The sequence below is a fragment of the Piliocolobus tephrosceles genome, chromosome 3, assembly GCF_002776525.5.
Source record: "Piliocolobus tephrosceles isolate RC106 chromosome 3, ASM277652v3, whole genome shotgun sequence".
Taxonomy (NCBI): Eukaryota; Metazoa; Chordata; class Mammalia; order Primates; family Cercopithecidae; genus Piliocolobus; species Piliocolobus tephrosceles.
The window spans coordinates 145322143-145342913 of NC_045436.1; the positions used below are offsets into that span (position 1 = coordinate 145322143).

The 20771-nt window shown below is 46.2% G+C and overlaps 1 protein-coding gene across 4 annotated transcripts in view; it reads left to right on the forward strand.

The window, feature by feature from the left end:
• The window catches only part of APBB2 (amyloid beta precursor protein binding family B member 2), a 414785-nt gene that overhangs the window by 315061 nt on the left and 78953 nt on the right, over nucleotides 1-20771 (forward strand). For all 4 annotated transcript variants that reach the window (XM_023224587.1, XM_031935358.1, XM_023224583.1 and 1 more), the window contains 2 exons: nucleotides 15438-15584; nucleotides 18334-18461. In XM_023224587.1, the coding sequence (XP_023080355.1) occupies nucleotides 15438-15584; nucleotides 18334-18461 (275 nt within the window). The remainder of the gene's footprint in view (nucleotides 1-15437; nucleotides 15585-18333; nucleotides 18462-20771) is intronic.

Below are 20771 nucleotides of genomic sequence, written 5' to 3' on the forward strand. Positions count from 1 at the left end.
GTTGCCCCTGGAAGTAACAGTCCTAGACCTCTGGAGAACACTGTGGAGAGCAGTGCTGTGGCCTGGAGGGAGGGGGACGCAGCTAGCAGGCAGTTAGTTGGTTGCCTGGGCATTTCCTTTCCTCCATGGGCTTCCTTGCCTCCAGTGATCTGTTAGCAGATGTTGGGTGATGGCGCCCCCTGGTGGACAGTTTGCCCAAGGGCACCCACACTACCTCAGGACTTTTGGTGCCTGCAGTGGGGGCTCCGCCAGTGTGGGCTCTGAGGTAATTCTGAGAAGCCTCTGGACCACCCCAAGGATATAAACCTAGAGCTGGTGGACTTTGAAGTACTCACTCTCTGTTGAGGGAGTATTTCCTTCTCAGGGTACTCCTAGGAGGCCTTGAATTCTTCGGGACCTCTTTAGAGTGGGGCTGGCCTCCCTGGGCTCTGGTGCCAGCCAGGTGTGGCTACTGGGTGCACCTATAAGACTGTGAGGAGGGGAGGAGGTGCGTTGTGCACACACGTGTCGGGGTGAGAGGTGTTAGGTGTGGCCTGGGGATGCCGGCCTCCCTCTCTCGGTCAGGAAAACCAGCATTGTTGCCGCACCTAGGAGGCAGCAAAGCACGGAGATAGGAATTTGTCGGTACACAAACTCAGGCCTCACTGCCAGCTCCGCCATATGCTCATGGTTACCTGAAGTGCATACACCACTGTGTGTTTGTTGGCTGGGGCTGCCATAACAAAATACCACAGAAGAGGTGGCTTCAACTACAGAAACGTTCTTTTCTCACAGTTATGGAGGCTGGGAGTCCAAGGTCACTGTGACAGCAGGGTTGACTTCCCCTGGGGCCGCTCTCCTGGGTTTGTGCTGGCTGCCTTTTTGTTCTGTCCTTACATGGCCTCTTCTCTGTGTGGGGGCCCCCCTGCTGTCTCTTCCTCCTCTTATAAGGATACCACACACACACACACACCCCCCACACACACACAGACACACACCACACACACACACCACGCACATTACACACACACACACACACACACACACCTAGGCACAGTGGCTCACACCTGTAATCCCAGCACTTTGGGAGGCTGAGGTGAGCAGATGGCTTGAGCCCGGGAGTTCCAGACCAGCCTGGGCAACATGGTGAAACCCCATTTTTACAAAAAAACCCACCTTCTTTAAATTAACAGGCATGGTGGTGCACACATGTAGTCCCATCTACTCAGGGGAGGCTGAGCCCAAAAGGTGAAGGCTGCAGTGAGCTAAGATCGCGCCACTCCAGCCTGGGCAACAGAGCAAGACCCTGTCTAAAAAAACAGAAAGTCAGGCACAGTGGCTCACACCTGTAATCCCAACATTTTGGGAGGCCCAGGCGGGCAGATCACCTGAGGTCAGGAATTCGAGACCAGCCTGACCAACATGGCAAAACCCCATCTCTACTAAAAATACAAAAATCAGCCAGGCTTGGTAGCACGCACCTGTAATCTCAGCTACTTGGGAGGCTGAGATAGGATCGTTGCTTGAACTCAGGAGGCAGAGGTTGCAGTGAGCTGCTGTACTCCAGCCTGGGCGACAGAATGAGACTGTGTCTAAAAAAAGAAAAAGAAGAAAAAAAATTCAATAAAATAAAGCATTATCAGTCCGATTGGAGTAGAGCCCCACTGTTAAGAGCTCATTTAACTTAATTACTGCATTAAAGACCCTTTCTCCAAATACAGTCACATTGGGGGTTAGGACTTCAGCATAGGAATTGGGGAGGGGACACAATTCAGTCTTAACAACTACGCTGTACCTTAGTTTCCTCATCTGTGAAATGGCAACAATAATATCTGCCTCGTGTTGTTATATGGATTAAGTTGATTAAATAAGATATGTAAACGGAAGTCTCTAGCTGAGTCCCTTTCATATATGTCTATCTGTACCTAGATCCGTCTACATATACTCATATAGACATGCATATATGCATGTATATACACGTATTTACATATATATGCATATATACCCATGTGCACACATATACACGCATATGTACATGTATATACACACATTCTCAATAAGTGCACATGCGGGATACTCCTTTCTACCAGCTCTGTTTTAGGAAACCTTAAATTTGCCAGGAGTCTGTTTGCTTCTCTCAAAAATGGGAGAGAGGAGACCATGTGGCCTAATGGAAAAGACATCTCACTTTGGGTCGGAAGATTGAGGGTTCAACTCCTTTCATGGTCAAAATGTTGCCAATGCGTTGTGTGGACAGTTAAAGACGCAGAGTCCCTCTTTCACTGGGTTCACTGGGTTGTGAAAATTGAACTAAATTAAGTTAGGTAACTTATAATAAAGCACCTGTGGTTACGTCAGAACGCTTTAAATGGAAGTTTCCTTCCTCGTCGTTGGAACTCTGAAATCCCCTTAACTAAGTACTGGTGGGAATTTCTTTTTTCTTTTTTCTTTTTCTTTTTTTTTTTTTTTTTGAGACAGGTTTCACTCTGTCACCCAGGCTGGAGTGCAGTGGTGCACCTCAGCTCACTGTAGCCTCTGCCTCCCAGGTTCAAGCGATTCTCCTGCCTCATCCTCTCACTTCAGCCTCACCTCCTGTAGCTGGCACTACAGGCATGCGCCACCATGCCCAGCTAACTTTTAAATTTTTTGTAGAAACAGGGTCTTGCCGTTTTGCCCAAGCTGGTCTCGAACTCCTGGGCTCAAGCAGGAGCCACCTCAGCCTCCCAAAGTGCTGGGATTATACATGTGAGCCACTGTGCCCAGCTGAGAATGCTTTTAAGTTAACAATGAATACTTAGAAACTATGCTTAGAATACATTGAAGACATTATTTCATTGCCATGCAAAAATGTGTATCTTGTGTCTTAAAAGGAAAGCATGTTGATGTCATGACTTTAATGCTACACAAATGTATGCCTTAAATTAGAAGCCAAATCCAGGCCCCTCCAGGACAGTGGCACCCTCCCCAGCTCCAGCATGGCCTCAGACCACTGACCTTTGTCAAACTCATTCCCCCTTCCCCACTCAAGCCACATGAGGGGTCAGGAAGGTGTCTAGGCTGCTGCTCTGGACCGTCGTACCCTTACCAAAGAGATCCCTTAGTGTAGAGGAATGAGGAGCTTTGGCTTCCCCTGAATAAGCGTGAGGAAGCAAAGATTCCCCAGCAATAGTTAAAGTAGACGCCGAATCTCATCTCAGCCCCCACTGGAGTGAGACCGCCTTCGTGCATTCTCTCCAGCACATCAGTGGTTCCTATAAATCTCGACATGATTGCTTTTCTCAAGGTTGCTTCGTGGCAAGTCTGCAAGTGCTTTCTTCGACAGAGGGAGGACGTTAGGAATAGACATCGCAGGCAGGAGCTGACTTGGGAATGGCTCAGGGGAGAACAAGTAAAGATGCATCTGCTTTGAAAGAATCCTTTCATTTTTATTTAAGAACTTGAAATCAGGGAAGCTTTACATCCCGGGAACTCGCACGGCTCCGTGCTGTGTGTGAAGAAGGATTGTGAGGCCGCTGCTCAACTGTGTTGCCTCTTTCCCCTTCCTTGTGTCAAATAATGTAGCATTCATTTTGTGTGACTGCGTGTGCACTGGGTGTTTCCCAGCTGCAGGGGATGGGGTTAGTATTCCTGGCCCTGTGAGCAGAGACAGAGGTGACCTGGGCTGGGAACCGCCCTTCACGAAGGGACTAGCCAGTAGTGGGTGGCGGGCAGGCAAGGAGATGGATATCGTGGGCGATATTTTAATTATGGGTCAATCCTTAGTGCCTGGCACGTGGTAAGTGCTGCATGGGGGTTAGCTATGATCATGACCATCCTCTTTGTAGAAGGGCCTGTCAGAGGTTAACCTCAGGGAAGCTTTCCCAGTTATGTGTCTTGCTCTGAAAAATAGGAAGGGGGAAAGTTAAGTAAATGGCACTAGTGGGCCCGGGGCCTCAAAGGGCCATGCATCGTGTTTTCTGCCTGAGTGCTCACTGTGTTGTAGACAGTCTGGGAAAATGGCAGAAACAGCTAAAGCGCTCATGGGGACCAGTGTAGAAATGCTCTCTGGGTCCTCCCTGGCCACCATGGTCTCTGCCATGCTGAATAATGAATCACGCTGATTCCTTGCTTCAGCCCAATGGAGAACTGGGTCAAGCTTCACTCCAGAGAATCCCCAGACACCTCTCTGGCAGAACCCACTGACATCTTAGATTTGAAAAGCATTTCAGTATTTCCCAAAAAAAAGGAATAGCAAAGAAACCATATACATAAGGACGGTGATCTCTCTCTCTGCCTGTATTGACCACAAATGCCGGTTTACTAAAGACTTCTCTACTACGGAGGCAACATCCAAGAGGTATTTTGAACCTTGAAAAGCTTGCATATTTTTTCGTATGGACTCTGTGAAAGTTGTTTTAGGTCACAGTCCTTTGCTCACTGACTGCTTTATTTATTTATTTATTTATTTATTTATGAGATGGAGTCTCACTCTGTCGCCCAGGCTGGAGTTGCAGTGGCGCCATCTCGGCTTACTGCAACCTCCACCTCTCAGGTTCAAGCAATTCTCCTGCCTCAGCCTCCCAAGTAGCTTGCACTACAAGCTTGTGCCACCACACCCTGCTGATTTTTGTATTTTTAGTAGAAATGGGGTTTTGCCATGTTGGCCAGGCTGGTCTCAAACTCCTGACCTCAAGTGATCTGCCTGCCTCAGCCTCCCAAAGTCCTGGGATTACAGGAGTGAACTAATGCACCCGGCCCAGCTGCCTTATTTGTCAGTGAAACCTGGGCGGTGAAAAGACCTTGGGCTGCAGGCAGAAATCAGACCCATTGCTGTTTCTACTGGCTGCAGTAACTGTGGGAGATGACAGAGGGCTGTTCTTAACTCTTAGGGAAATATCGCAAAACATGGGCTATCAAATGTAACAAATGTACCCTAAGTGTACGTTATTCTGGCCACCAATGTGAAATAAATAGTATGTGGGCTATATGATTATTAAAAAGGTTCTTCTTCATTGTCCCATATAGCAGGAATACATGGCTTTTTTCCACCTGACCCCCAGAACACAGATAGAAAAGGTCTCCATAGAGCAGCTCTGCAGCGTAGGCAGCAGCCAGGATCACCATGTTCCTAGGATCTAGCGAGACAGGCTGGAATCCCATATCCTGCAGTGGGCTGTGTATCCTCCCCAAAACCCTGCCAGTTCCCTGTGGCTTCTATTTCTCTCATGTTGAATCCCTGTTCTCTACGCTGAAACTTTTGCATGTTCCTTTTTCTCTGCCAACGTTCTCCTTTAATTCCCCTTGACAACATCAGCCATCTCTGTAAGAGGCCCTTTGCTGGTGCATCAAGGGTAATACCAAGGGGGGCTTACATCAAAATCAGTGTCTTGCATCTTTTTTTTTTTTTTTTGAGACGGAGTCTCGCTCTGTCGCCCAGGCTGGAGTGCAGTGGCACGATCTCGGCTCACTGCAGCCTCTGCCTACTGGCCTCAAGCAAGTCTCCTGCCTCAGCCTCCCAAGTAGCTGGGATTACAGGCGACTGCCACCACGCCCAGCTAATTTTTGTATTTTTTTAGTAGAGATGGAGTTTCACCATGTTGACCAGGCTGGTCTCGAACTCCTGACCTCAGGTGATCTGCCCACCTTGGCCTCCCAGAGTGCTGGGATTACAGGCGTGAGCCACTGCACCCAGCCCATTTTTAAATTTTATTATTGCTTTTATTAGAGATGGAGTATTGCTCTGTCACCTAAGCTGTAATACAGTGGCTTGACCGTAGCTCACTGCAGCCTCGAGCTCCTGAGCTCAAGTGATCCTCCCACCTCAGCCTCTCTAGTAGCTGGGATGACAGGTATGCACCACTGTGCCTGGCTAATTTAAAAAAATTTTTTTACAGACCATGTCTCACTTTGTCACCCAGGCTTGTCTTGAGCTCCCGGCCTCAAGTGATCCTCCTGCATCAGCCTCCCAAGTAGTTGGGATTATAGGCATGAGCACAATCCACTGTCCCTGGCCAGTTTCTTGTATTAAAAACTGGGTGTTGAGTCCAGTGGGGTGGCTCACGCCTGTAATCCCAGCACTTTGGGATGCCAAGGTGGGAGGATCATTTGAGCTCAGGAGCTTGAAACCAGCCTGGGCAACATGGCAAGATCTTTACTCTACAAAAAACCAAAAATTAGCAGAGTGTGGTGGTGGACGCCTGTAGTCCCAGCCACTTGGGAGGCTGAGGTGGAAGGATCGCTTGAGCCTGGGAGGTCAAGGCTGCAGTGAGCCATGATTGTACCACTGTACTCCAACCTGGGTGACAGAGTGAGACCCCGTCTCAGAAAAGGAAAAAAAAAAACCTGAGTCAGACTTTCTCACCTTCACAAGTCATTCAGTCCTGCCTGTCGGCTCAACTGCCAGCCACCTGGAAGTTGTGCAGCCCTTTCTTGCCCCTCCCTACTTCCCTATACCCGTTTCTTCTGTTCACCCTTAAATTCCTGATCATTTCCTCTGTAGAGCCATTTAACCGTTTTCCTCATCCACTAACCAAAAGCGGACTGTGATGCTAACTAGAAAGCTTTTGCTAGCTCTGATGTGTATACACACATAAAATATGTGTTGATGTCTTGACAAGTGAGCACTCTGCTATCTAACCTCTTTGGAACTCTCTTAAAGTACAGTAAATCCTTACTTAACTGGAGTTCTCAGCAACTCCAACTTCAAGAGAAATGATGTATAAGGAAAGCAAATTTTTTTCTCATCAACATTATAGCAAAACAGCATTAAAAGAAGTTGAACGAAACAACCTTATTCAAGGTAGGTCATTTTGCTTAAAGTCACAGTTTTTAAAAACCTATCAACGATGTTAAGTGAAGATTTACTGTACTTTGTATTTTTACAGATTTTGGAAAACTGGTGACAGCTTTGGACCATCTTTCCATCACACACACACACATACACACACATAATTTTGGATATATTTTCAGGGTGTTTAGAACTTCCTGAAGCCCATCCATGGATCTCCCAGGTCCGTGGACCCTTAATAAAATCCCTGAAGTGTGTCTGGGCACAGTGGCCCACGCCTGTAATCCCAGCACTTTGGGAGGCTGAGGTGGGTGGATCACTTGAGGTCAGGAGTTGGAGACAAGCCTGGCCAACATGGTGAAACCCCATCTCTACTAAAAATACAAAAATTAGCTGGGCATGGTGATGGGCGCCTGTAATCCCAGCTGCTCAGGAGGCTGAGGCACGAGAATCGCTTGAACTTGGGAGGCGGAGGTTGCAGTGAGCCGAGATCGTGCCACTGCACTCCAGCCTGGGAGACAGAGAGAGACTCAGTCTCAAAAACAAAACAAAACAAAAAGCCGGGCTCATGCCTGTAATACCACAGCACTTTGGGAGGCCGAGATGGGTGGATCACCTGAGGTCAGAAGTTTGAGACCAGCCTGGCCAACATGGTGAAACCCCATCTCTACTAAAAATACAAAAAAATAGCTCGGTCTGGTGCCGGGTGCCTGTAATCCCAGCTACTCAGGGAGGCTGAGGCAGAAGAATGGCTTGAACCTGGGAGGCAGAGGTTGCAGTGAGCCGAGATCGCGCCACTGCACTCCAGCCTGGGTGACAAGAGCAAGACTCTGTCTCAAAAAGAAAACCCTGAAGTCATCTGATGAGATGGAGCCTGCCCTTCTGAAGAGGACAGAGCATCCCCCACCCCCACCAGGCTCTGCATCTCTCCCTGTCCCCCACCACCTAGGGGTATCCTTAATGTTGCTCAGCCATTAATTGTAAAAACAAAACTAGATTGGCATAGCTGGCAATGATGTGTCAGGACTGGGGAATCAGAGACCTTGAGAAAATAGTGGTCACCTTTTCTCACCTATTTCCTTTGGGCCAGGCCCTTTGCAAGATTCTTAATCTAAGCCATCCCATTTCATCTTGCCAGGACCCTACGAGGTCCATCCTGTTATCCTCACAGCAACAGATGAGGAAACTGAGGCTCACCAAGATTGAGTAACCTGGGTCACACTCCTAATAAGTGGCTGACCTGAGATTTCATCCCAGAGTTAGTGGCTTGAACACCTGGGCCCCAAGCCACTCTGCTGTGGGCCCCTTCTCCCATAGTTGCACCTTACTCTTCTTGATCCATGCCCACAGAGCTGTGTGACCTTGGATGTGGCCATCAAACAAATACGCCCTTCCAGTTTTTTGAAATACTACGTAGGGCAGGGTGTTTGGTCTGTTTGGCCCATTGATAATAAGTCTCCAGTGCCTGGCATATGGTAGGTGTCATAAATATTTGTTGAATAAATGAATTAATCTGTCCTGCAAGGCTCAGCTGAATTTCATGTCTTTTAAGAAGCTGTCCATCACTAACTCTGAATTTAAAAAAAAAAAAAAAAAAAAAGCCCAGGCTCAGGGCTCACACCTGTAATCCCAGCACTTTGGGAGGCCGAGATGGGCGAATCACTTGAGATCAGGAGTTGGAGACCAGCCTGGCCAACATGGTGAAACCCTGTCTCTACTAAAAATACAGAAAATTAGCTGAGTGTGGTGGCACACGCCTGTAATTACAGCTACTTGGGAGGCTGAGGCAGGAGAATTACTTGAACCCAGGAGGCAGAGGTTGCAGTGAGCCAAGACGCTGCCACTGCACTCCAGCCTGGGCAACATAGTGAGACTCCATCTCAAAAACAAAAAACAAAACAGAACAAAAAACTCTCCTTCCATGAGCTCCCAGCCCATGCTTGTGCCTCAGTGCACCCTTCATGGTCCGTGCTATAGATTACTGCTATGTGTCTGCTGTGTCACAAGCTTCTCAAGAGCAGGAACTTATCTACTCTCAGATACTCTCAGTTAACTCAGATGTATCTACAGGGAAGAAAAGGCACTCATCTCTGTAGGTCCTCCAGGAACTAAATAGTCACCCAGTAAATGTTATCAGCACAAATACACAGTTGTTATTGTGCTATAGGATAATTAGGCTTGAATGGTAAGTAATTCCCATAGATGACTGTTAATTAGGATTACATTTGTAGTGTTGGGCCACATTTTAGCTTTTTGATGTGAGCTTTTGTAGTTTTTTAACATCTGTAACTTAATGTTGTTACATGTTCTGGTACCATTTACCTTTTGGTCACTATCTCTCAACAGTCACAGAGCAGTGGCTGTGCCCTGGGTGTTGGATATGCATCTTCGTGGACATGAGCTCATTTTACCACTGTCTTCTTTGGTCCTGTACCCCGAGGCCAACTTGTCTGGCTAGAGGCAAGGCTTGTATCCCACAGCTCACTGGCTCCCAGCCCCTGGTCTCACCCCTCACTGCATCCCCTGCCCCTCCTGGTCCCTGGAGGAGATCCCACAGTTTTCTGACAGCACGCTGTGATTTTGCTGCCTGCATTAAAGCCCGGAGGAAGGAAAAGGACAGAAACCTAGAAATTCAGCAAGGGAAAAGAGAAATGGGAGACTGGGGAAAACAAAAATTCAAATAATAGTATCTTCTGGAACCAGAGAGAACAAAGTACATACTTGCTGAGGGCCTACAATGTCCCAGCCACTTGCCCTTCTTCATTTCCTTATCACTGAGTAACTGAGTAACCTTAGATGCCTGGAGGCTGAGCATCCACCGATTGGAATACAATTCGAACCCAGGACCATCTGGTCATAGATACCCAGGCTTTGCTCTGTGTTCTGCTCCATGACACACATTTTAAGGAGAGGTCCTCTGCAAGAAGATAGCTGTATTATAAAACTCAGAGATAGAAGCTCCACACAAGATGGGTTTTACAACTAAGATAGGATGACTCGATTCCACTGTGGAAGAAGAGAACAAATGGGAGAGAAGGGGGCCCAGGTCAAAAGCTGTGTCCCTTCTGGGTCAGCCATGACCCAGATCCCTTAAATGCCCATAGTAACTAACAACAATAACAGAAGCAGCAGCAAGCTTGAATTTAGCCCAGTTAATCCTCACAACATTTGATAGGTTGTTGTGAGACTATTTTTAGTACCCACATTTTATAACGAGGACATTGAGACACAGACAGGTTAACTAACTCACCCAAGGTCAAAAATGGTAAGAGGCAGCCCTGGGATTTGAACCTAGATTTTACTTTCAATCTGAGGAACCACATAACTTTAGGTAAAGAAAGGAGCCATCTGTCTATAGCAGTGGTTCTCAAGGTGTGGCTCCCGGATCACAGCTTCGGTATCATCTGAGAGCTGGTTAGAAATAGAGACTCTTGAGTCCTACCCAGACCTACTGAATCAGAAACTCTGGGGAAGGGGTCGAGTGTTCTGTCTGTGTATGTGTGTGTTTCTTTCTTTCTTTTTTTTTTTTTTTTTTTTTTTGAGATGGAGTCTCACTCGGTTGACCTCAAGTGGGCCGCCCACCTCAGCCTCCCAAAGTGCTGGGATTGCAGGCATGAGAGACCGTGCCCGGCCTGTTATGTGTTTTAAGAAAGCCCTCCAGGTTATATATTCATATGTATCACGGTCTACAGTACATCTCCACATGCTGGCTTTGGCTGAAATCTATTAAACTAGAGAAATTCTTAAAATCCACTAATAGAAAAGAGTAAAAGTTTATCAATAATAATAATAATAAAAACCAGATGCTTTGTCAAATACCTATAGTCCCAGCACTTTGGGAGGCCAAGGTGGGTGGATCACCTGAGGTCAGGAGTTTGAGACCAGCCTGGCCAACATGGTGAAACCTCGTCTTTACCGCAAGGACAAAAAATTAGCGAGGTCTGATGGCACATGCCTGTAATCCCAGGTACTCAGGAGGCTGAGGCAGGAGAATCGTTTCAACCTGGGAGACGGAGGTTGCAGTGAGCTGACGCCATGCCACTGCACTCCAGCCTGGGTGAAAGAGTGACACTCCATCTCAAAAACAATAAACAAACAAAAAATAACAATAAGGATTTGCCAAGTTTTGACTATCTGCCAGGCATGATGCTAAGCATTTTACCAGCATTATCTTCTTTAGGCCTTGCATATGCTATAAGTATAGGTAGCATTATTGTTTTACAGATGAAGAGACTGAGACTTAGAGACCTGAAGTGACTTAACCTAAAGTCACCAGCCAGAAAGTAGCAAAATGATGACTTGAATCCAGACCCCTCTGATGACACGATTCTACGCTGAACCATTACTCTGTTGCCCTTTTGGTTAAGAATTATTGAAGAATGAGCCTAAGTCAAAGTGTATATGTTGATTTTTTTTTATTAACTTTTTTTTAAGTGGTAGATGACTTCGTTAAATATTTTGAGTTCTTCCCATGCTCCAAGACGAGCCTTTATTCCCAGAACTGATTACGCTCAGCATCCCTTCCTGGGTTTAAGGGAAAGTGGTGGTGGTTATGAACCTTCCTGGCCACACGGGGGCATCACCAAACAGTGCAGGTTGCTCATTGCTGCTCCGTTCTTTGGGAAGAAGCCAAGCTGGCCCCTCGGGCGGAGCTGCATATTCCCTGTATACCTGTTTCCTTTCACTTTGGCCACAGAGAATGGGGTGACACTCTTCAGATGAGAGACTAAATTCAAACAACAGCAGGGTTACACAAGAAAAATGACTTTAGATAAACTCACTAGAGTAACATGTCAGGCTTGTATTCATCAATATGACAAAACAATTTTTTTTCTTTTTTATTTGAGACAGAGTTTTGCTCTTGTCGCCCAGGCTAGAGTGCAGTGGTGCGATCCTGGCTCACTGCAGCCTCCGCCTCCCGGGTTCAAACGATTCTTTTGTCTCAGCCTCCCGAGTAGCTGGAATTACAGGTGTCCTCCTCCACACCTGGCTAATTTTTGTATTTTTAGTAGAAACGGGGTTTCACCATGTTGGCCAGGCTGGTCTGGAACTCCTATCCTCAAGTGATCCACCGGCTCTGGTCAAAAGTGCTGGGATTACAGGTGTGAACCACCATGTCCAGCAAAAACAGTATTCTTAATGTGCTTGGATGAGGTCGGGTGATTTGCATATTTTAGCCAAGAATGATACTCTTGGTGTTCAGTGAGCTGTTTAGATCAAAATTTTTGTCATCTTGGACTCCAAAGAGAGAAAACAGCCAGTGTTCTTTTTTACCTTCTTTGTCGTTACTGAATTCTTTTGAGCAGTCCTAGGTTGTAGGATGTTACAGTAGGCAGCTGGAGACGGTGGGAAAATGCATTTCTGACTTCTAGTTTGAAGAGAAGTATCTCGCAGTAACAGTACTGTCTTAGGGTTCACCCCGGCCAGGATCACTGAGATGCTGTCCTGATGGCAGCTTCTGTGGATCTTGAATCCCATTTCCTCATGGGCATGCCACAGTACCCTGTCCAAGCCCCAGTTTCCATGCCAGAAGCTGAATTCACTAGAATTTTGACCAAGGTGATCATATAATTTATTGTTTAACCCAGGACACTTTTTGAGAGTAGAAGGGGCTGCTCTGAATAATCTTGCCAGAATGACAGGGATACCCCAGAACTATTGAGGGGAAAATTGGGACATGTGGTCACCCTAAAACAAATCTTTCATTTTTCCTTCTTGATTATTCAGTTAAGAGTTATATGACACTGTATTTATTTGCTTGTTCATTCAACAAATATTCAAGTGTTTTTTATATGCTAAAAACTACTTATTTTCTCCTCACGAAAACCCTCTGAAGTAATTATTATTATTACTCCCATTTTTACAAATGAACAAAATTGGGACTTAGTAAGTGACTTTTCCAAGGTCCCAGTACCAGTACATCAGAGAGCTGAGATTAGAATGCCGATCGTACCTACTCTTGATCCACACACACTCACAACTGTATTAAGCGCTGGCTGCGGTGGCTCATGCTTGTAATCCCAGCACTTTGAAGGCCAAGGCAGGCCAATCACTTGAGGTCAGGGAGTTAAAGGCCAGCCTGGCCAACATGGTGAAACCCCATCTCTACCAAAAATACAAAAATTAGCCAGGTATGGTGGTGTGCACCTGTAATCCCAGCTACTTGGGAGGCTGAGGCAGGAGGATCACTTGAACTCAGGAGGTGGAGGTTGCAGTGAGCCAAGATCATGCCATTGCACTCTAGCCAGCATGACAGAGCAAGAACCTGTCTTGGAAAAAAAATAAAAGAACTATATTGAGGTTACCGGCTGTTTATCCAGCCTTCTTTATCATCCTAACCCCATCTGACATTGTGCCCTCGTGAAAATCTCAGAGGCATATAGCAAAGTGGTTAAGTATAGGAGCCCAGAAGCCAAACTGCCCAGGTTTGAATCCTGGATCTGTGCTGCACCCAGTTTCCTCATGTATAAAATGGGTACAGTAACTTAGTACCAGCTCTGTGCTGCACCCAGTTTCCTCATGTATAAAATGGGTACAGTAACTTAGTATCGACCTCAAAGGGTTGGGGTGAGGACTGACTGAGTTAATACTTTTGACATTTGAATAGAGGTGGTAGGAGACAAGGTTGGGATGGCAGGCCAGGGGAGTCAGCTGGGACACTGTGATTTTACTGACCAGGGCCTGGGTTGGGAACCGACATGGGAGAGAGGTTACTGGGCTACACAGCACTTTCTGGAGAAACAGCAGGGCCTGGGCACTTAGGGGTCAGACTGGCAAAATCATGCATTTTCATAAAGCAGCACATTTGGTGGGGTGCTTCTGTGGAATATCCAACACATCCACCTGGAGAAACACACTTTGGTCTGAGACTGAGGGAGCAGAGCTGCGGAGGGGCAGGCAGGCCAGGCAAGACCTGGCCAGCCCTCAATTGGCCATAGCCACCTCTGGCACCCGGGACCTCCTCTTCACCATCAGGCTGGTTCCCTGCAGTGTGTACATGTGCGGAACCTTTCCCCAAGACTCAGATTCCTGAGTAGCTTCTGTGGTTGTCACGGGGACTGCCTTCTTTTTTTGGTTTCTTTGTGAAAGGCACCTTGTGCACCATCAGCAGAGTGACCGCTGAGGTGGTCACATAGCCTTCTCCTCTATCTAGGACCTGAGGATCAGCGCAGTGTTTGCTTAAATGGGCTGTTTTGTCGTTGATATTTTGGTGAGTTTTTTTTCCCCTGACAAAGTGTGATCAACTACTCAGGAAGGGGGTGCCCGGTCTGCGCACGGTGACTGGAAGAGGGAAGGTGGCACTAGACCGAATGTGATCACTTTAGGACACTTTGCTGCATTTCTTCATTTGGTTATGAAGCTCGCATTTGGAAACTTTAAAAGCTGTTCTTCGAGAGCCAGTCTGTTGGCTCCCAAGGAAGGGTGGCTCCAGGTCTGCCTTTCGGGGAAGGTGGCCTCTGCAACTGCTGGACAGCTTGCATGGGATCAGGGATGCAGAGAGGGTTGAGGGACCCAGCTCAGGCACGCAGCAACCCTGGTGATCACCAGCAAGGCAAATGCTGTAGCCAAGTCACCCTCACATGGGCTGTGAAGTTTTTTCTTCATAACGTCTTTGGATTTTTTACTTGTTATAATATGCAGCATAATAGTACTTTCTTAATTAAAGGGAAAAATTGAATTACGGAACTTTAAAAAAAGAGAGGTAGTATGATCTCAAAGTATCTCTAAGTGATACAAGAATAAATGGTTTTAAAAGCATGAATCCGTCAATTCTGCAGGCACTGTGGCATTTAAAGATTCCCTTGTCACACTGTGGGACCTGACACACTTATTTGTTATCATGAGTGAATACTTTTTTTCCTTGTTTTGCTGCCTTTCTGGGTATTAGAGAAAACATCTTCCTTCTCTGTTATTAGAAACAAGTGCCTAACATGTATTTAATTCATTCTGTCTCCACCGTTTCTAGGTGCTTACCAAATAACAGATTTCATGGGGTTGCATTTCTCACTATTTAAAAAACTGCCTTATGAGAGGTATCAGGAGCTTAGAAATTTGTATATCCAAATTTTTGTAATATAAGCCCTATACTTATATTTCTGGTAATCTATTCTTTTTTTTTTTTTTTTTTTTTTTTGAGGTGAAGTCTCGCCCTGTCTCCCAGGCTGGAGTGCAATGGTGCCAACTTGGCTCACTACAACCTCCGCATCCTGGGTTCAAGCGATTCTCCTGGCTCAGCCTTCTGAGTAACTGGAGTTACAGGCACCCGCCACCAAGACTGGCTGTTTTTTGTATTTTTAGTAGAGACGGGGTTTCACCATGTTGGCCAGGTTGGTCTCAGACCCCTGACCTCAGGTGATCCACCCACCTCAGCCTCCCAGAGTGCTGGGATTACAGGTGTGAGCCACCGCACCCGGCCTGCTTCTAGTAATCTGTTCTAAGGAAGAAATCTGAACACATGCACACATCAGGCAAAAAGATATTTGTCACTACATTTTTTTAAATAGCAAAAAGTAGTTACCATTTAATTTCTAGCAATAAAGGATTTGTTAACTCAATTAGATGATTGAACATAATGAAGCAAATAAAAGTGCATTAAGTGTAGTACCTTGTAGTTGTGGGAGGGGAGTAGTGTAAACTGATATGATTGGCCAAACCATGGAGTGACCTCCTGTCCTCTTACTCTGTCTTCCAGTGTTTTGCTGTGCGTTCCCTGGGATGGGTGGAGATGGCAGAAGAAGACCTCGCCCCCGGTAAAAGTAGTGTTGCGGTCAACAACTGCATCAGGCAACTTTCCTACTGCAAAAATGACATCCGAGACACAGTCGGGATTTGGGGAGAGGTAAGTGGCACGTAGAATGATGTACGGCAGGCTGTTTACATTCTTTTGTGTTTCAGGAAGCCCCACGGCTCGGTGACACGTGGTACTCAGGGGCTCCGAGGTGTTTTTCAGGTGTCTTTTCCCATTAATGCAGGAAGTGTAGGCATGGTGCCCCCGGGTGACTGATCTCTTAGCACTGCCAGATCCCAGTGAGGACTGGGGCCTGGAGAGAGAGCGTTTCTCAGTAGCTAAGTGACACAGATTTATGGGTGAGCATTAGGGACCCAGAACTCCCCTAAACATGCCTGCAAAATGGGATGTGCCAGTCTGTAAGAGCAGTTTTGCAGACTGGAAGAAGGACCCATGTTCTCAAAGGGGAAGGTGACTTCCACACATACACACAAAAATATTGATGCTTCTACTCTAAAAGTTGACAACTTATCCTTTATAACATTCTTCTTGACTTACATTCTGAAGAATCAACATTATACATGAATTGTGGAATTGATATTTATATATTTCTCCCTTTTAACAGAGTGATTACATTTTGAAATGTTAGTTGAGATAATTTCAGAAAGGAAAGAAGTAAGTACAGATACCAAATGTGTATAAAACTCACACCAAACCGGAAAAGCTGTATTCCTGGTGTGCCCAAGACCTGTAGAAAAAGCATTTTGGGAGCATCTTGGAATAGTGTTTGCTACATGAATAGATGCTGTTCTCTCTGCTTCTAGTGAACACAGCAGTGGTAGAAAATTTTGCTTTTTGGTTGAGCTGATTGGAACTCCACTCACATTTTCTCCTAGCAGCACGTCCCAATGGGAGGTAGGTTTCTAAACCTTTCCATGGTGGAGTTTGTCTGCTTAAAGTGGAGCTGAATCACTGCATTGCCAAGCTGACTTTTACATTCCAAGCATAAGGGAGAACTAGAAGAATTTTCTTCCATCCAGGAAAAGCCATTTAGACTCTTCTGTTGTTTGACTTTACTGTCCTCTCTCACTGCATTATCTCCCATCCAAATACCCAAGCATGGCTGGGCACGGTGGCTCATGCCTGTAATCCCAGCACTTTGGGAGGCTGCGGCAGATGGATGACCTGAGGTCAGGAGTTCAAGACCAGCCTGGCCAACATGCTGAAACCCCATCTCTACTACAAATACAAAAATTAGCCGGATATGGTGGCATGCATCTGTAGTCCCAGCTACTCGAGAGGCTGAGGTAGAAGAATCACCTGAACCTGGGAGGCGGAGGTTGCAGTGAGCCAAGATCATGCCACTGCACTCCAGCCTGGGTGACAAAGCGAGACTCCATCTCAGAAAAAAATAAAGAACAAAACCCAGGCCTATGTTTACCACCAAATTCTCCACCTGTTTTCACTCTCCTTCAGTCAAAAATGCTGTTCCTTCTTGGCCAGGATTTAGAAGGAAGGTGGTTGTGATTTATACTAACATGTGAATGACTGACCTTTAGAAGAGCCGTAGGTCTAAGGCAGCATGCTCCAGGCTCTGTGAATCGTGTTCACCACAACAGTCAACACGAGTTGTGTTTTCTGCCAGTGCTTTCATCTATAAATGGCTTAGCTGCTCTTGGGGGAAGATTTGAGACCAGGCTGGATCTCAGCTGTAGACACAGGCCACAGCTTCAACACTGGCTGACAGAGGCACTGAGACACCTATCTCTGCCTCCCTGAGCATCAGAGCTCTATTTCACTCCGAGAATGTTTGGTGGGAAACTAAAACATCATTCCCAAAAACTATACCAGAAAGCAGTTTATCTGTTTCACTTTGAGATTTGAAGACCTACCAAGAAGCCTCACTGTTCTGCCGAGCCAGATCTCCCATCATCAGTGCCACAGCATCTAGATGACCTTGAGGAGAGAGAGCGTTTCAGCTGTGCAACAGATATTTAATGATGTCCTAAAATTATGCCTGGGAGATTGCAGGGGGAATCAATAGTCTAGTGCTTGTGCCCACAGAAAGCCAACACAGGTGGGGAGATGGGACACCAGAGTGTAAGATTCCGAAGGACAGTGCAGGAGTTGAGAGACCTGGGTGTTCCCCCATGCTGGGATCCCAGCAGCACCCACAGGTTCTGTGTCAGACCTTGAGCAAGTTACTTAACCTTTCAGTGTCAGTTTCCCCAACTGCCAACTGGTGATAGTAACAATCCAAGCCCTTAGAGCGCAATTTAGAGAGATCATGAGCCAGTGCACCTTAAGCACGTGGCCTAATGTAGTCATTTAAATGTTAGCCATTGTTAGTGCTGAGAACTGTCACGAAGCTGTGCCTGCTGTCTGTCAGGCAGACCACACAGCTAGGAAGTGGTGTAAAAGCCGAGAAGAAGCAGGTATCGTTGTGGGTCTGGAAAGGCCGTCGAGGGGATGCTTGGTAGGAGCTGGACAGAAGAATGGGGAGATAGAGGTTCTAAGAATTTAATGGGCACAGAATTAGTGAAAGACTAAATTCTCCAGGGAACCCACCATTAGCCTTTTGTCATAAAGATTCAGAAGTGTAAATAATTAAATTTAAGAGCAGTCTGGAAAGCAGGATGGGAGCACATTTCAGAGGACTCAGGGAGAGAGAAATTGGGTGTATGAGAGGAATCGGAAAGATATCAGTATTCTTGTCCAGAAAGGACATTTCTTGGGCAGACAAATTACAGACCGCAGGGTGACTTCTTTTGGTGGCTGACACAGCGTTCCTGGATGCCACACGCAATTAGGCTTTCCAGCCTGCATGAGGAAGACAGCGTGTTTTCTCATTATGTCCCAGGGGAAAGACATGTACCTGATCCTGGAGAACGACATGCTCAGCCTGGTGGACCCCATGGACCGCAGCGTGCTGCACTCGCAGCCCATCGTCAGCATCCGCGTGTGGGGCGTGGGCCGCGACAATGGCCGGTGAGTCCCTGGGTGGGGCAGTCTGGGTCACCTCACCCGTGTCCCTGTCCTAGCTGAACACCAAAGCATGGTCTCGCAGCATTTCACCGAATACAAAACTCGTGTAGCCTCCGTATAGAAATGTACAAAATGAAAGCGTGTCTCTAGTTCCCTGCCTCTTAAAGCCTCCAAACTGCTTCCCTTCCTAGCTTCATTGTCTCAAATCTTTTGTCAATTCTGACCCTGATCCTGCCTTCCAGTTCTGCATGTTTCTCCTCCTGACCCTCCTCATTCAACCAAGTTTCCAACCCAGGCCATCTCAACCCCGTTTTCCCCTCCTCTCTGCAGTCTTTTTAAAATTAATTCCATTTCATTCAGTTGAGTGTCAGCCATTTCAGAGGCCCTCCTGCTGCTGTTTTCTTCATCAAGGGCTTACTTGAAGGGGGACGTTGTACAGCCTTTCATCACAAGCCTCAGGTCATTAAATCATGATATCAGGAATTTCCGGAGTTTGGAATTGCCGAAACTTTTTTAACACTGGAAAGGTCTGGTCATATCAAAATTCCATTTGATGTATATTTTTCTGAAATCCGACTGAAAATACGTTATTTATAAGAATTGCGTCTTAGATGTGTTACGAATTTTCTGTTCTCCAGGATGATTGGAAACAAGGAGTTCTGATTTTCAAGTGCATATTTTAACTAATAAAGTAGCAGTTATGCAGACTTTCTACTCAGAGACCATTGTTAAGTAATTGGTCTACATTAAATGCAGTTAATTCTTAAATTATAGTCAATCTTTGGCAATTCCCAAGGTACTAGAGCATGTCCTAGCATTTAGGGATGAGCTGTACGATGATAGCTTGCTATTGCTTTGTTGAAAATGGGCAAGAGCATTGCAAAAGAGGATAAAAATCCCAGACAACAGAGAGCAGCTCTCCTGAGCTTATGGTTCCATTTCTGAACATTCTGCTTTTTTATTGAGTCATTTGGTCTCTCTAATGGGGTTGTGGTCTACCTTGGCTTATGACAGCCTTTGTCAACCAACGCTGGGCATTAGTATGTTTGATTCAGTTCCAAGTCCTAAACCAGAAAGGAAGGATTATGGCCAAGTATTCATCAGTTAAAGAATAAGCATTTATGGTGGAACTAGACGTGAGAAATGGTCTGCAAAAGAGAGAGCTAAAGTGTCTTTCTTCTCACTGCCAATTGGATAAGCCTTCCTGGGAGCACAGTTGCATCTTTGAGCTTTTGTAACGGAGTAGTGAATGATGACAGCTGGGCCAGCTGCTTTGGGGGAATGGGTGGATGGATTATGTGCACACACCTGTCATTCCCTTGCTTGCCGGAGCTGTAGCCCTGGAGAGATGCATGGATTAATTTTACAAGGAAGCTCTCTGGTGATGTTTGGTCGTCATTAAAAACATTTAGCTTTGGTGGAAGGCCCTGGGTATAAGATTCTTGAGCTTTTCCTGGTTCCCGTCCTCCATGTTTGTTTTTAAGGCAGGAACCAAGGTGTGGAGCTCGTTACATTACATATGTGTACAAGTGGATGAGCTTGGGTTTTCTTAAGGTCAGATTGTCAGTGGTTTGTATTGATGAGGTTTTCAGCTCACCCTTACTCTTTAAAGTGAGGCCAAATGCTACATGTCTAGAAGGAAACAAATGATTCAAACTCCAGTTGACAAAATTGTTCAAGTTTTCTGAACCTCAGTTCTCTCATCTGTGAAGTGAGGATCATAATAAGGACCACAATACATACATATATGTGCCTGTGTGTGTATACAGTAATCAGTTCAGTGATGGGGACATGACAGATGCTTAATGAATGTTAGCCCTTGATTTTTAAACACACACTAGCAGATGCAGCTAATGACATGGCTTCCTTTTAAAGACAGTGGAGGTTGGAGAAGAGTCAGACCTCAGGGAGACTTGAAGTACACTTGATCATGTGATCTAGAGGATGAGAGGCTGTTCCAGACCCTAATGAGTTCATTTGTCCCACAAAGCAGGAAGACCTTCCCACTCCCACTCCCTGATGAAATCAGTGTGAATTAGGTTACATTGCCTTGGTTATGGCTTTCAAACATGGGCTGTATTACTCATGTTCTTATTCTCACTCAGTGTTAGCAGATGAGTGTAATTTAGAAATACACTCAGGGTTCCACATAGCTAGCAGGACCTCAGCAAGATCATTGGAGGGTTCCACATAGCTAGCAGGACCTCAGCGAGATCATGGGACGGTTCCACGTAGCCAGCAGGACCTCAGCGAGATCATGGGAGGGTTCCACGTAGCCAGCAGGACCTCAGCGAGATCATGGGAGGGTTCCAC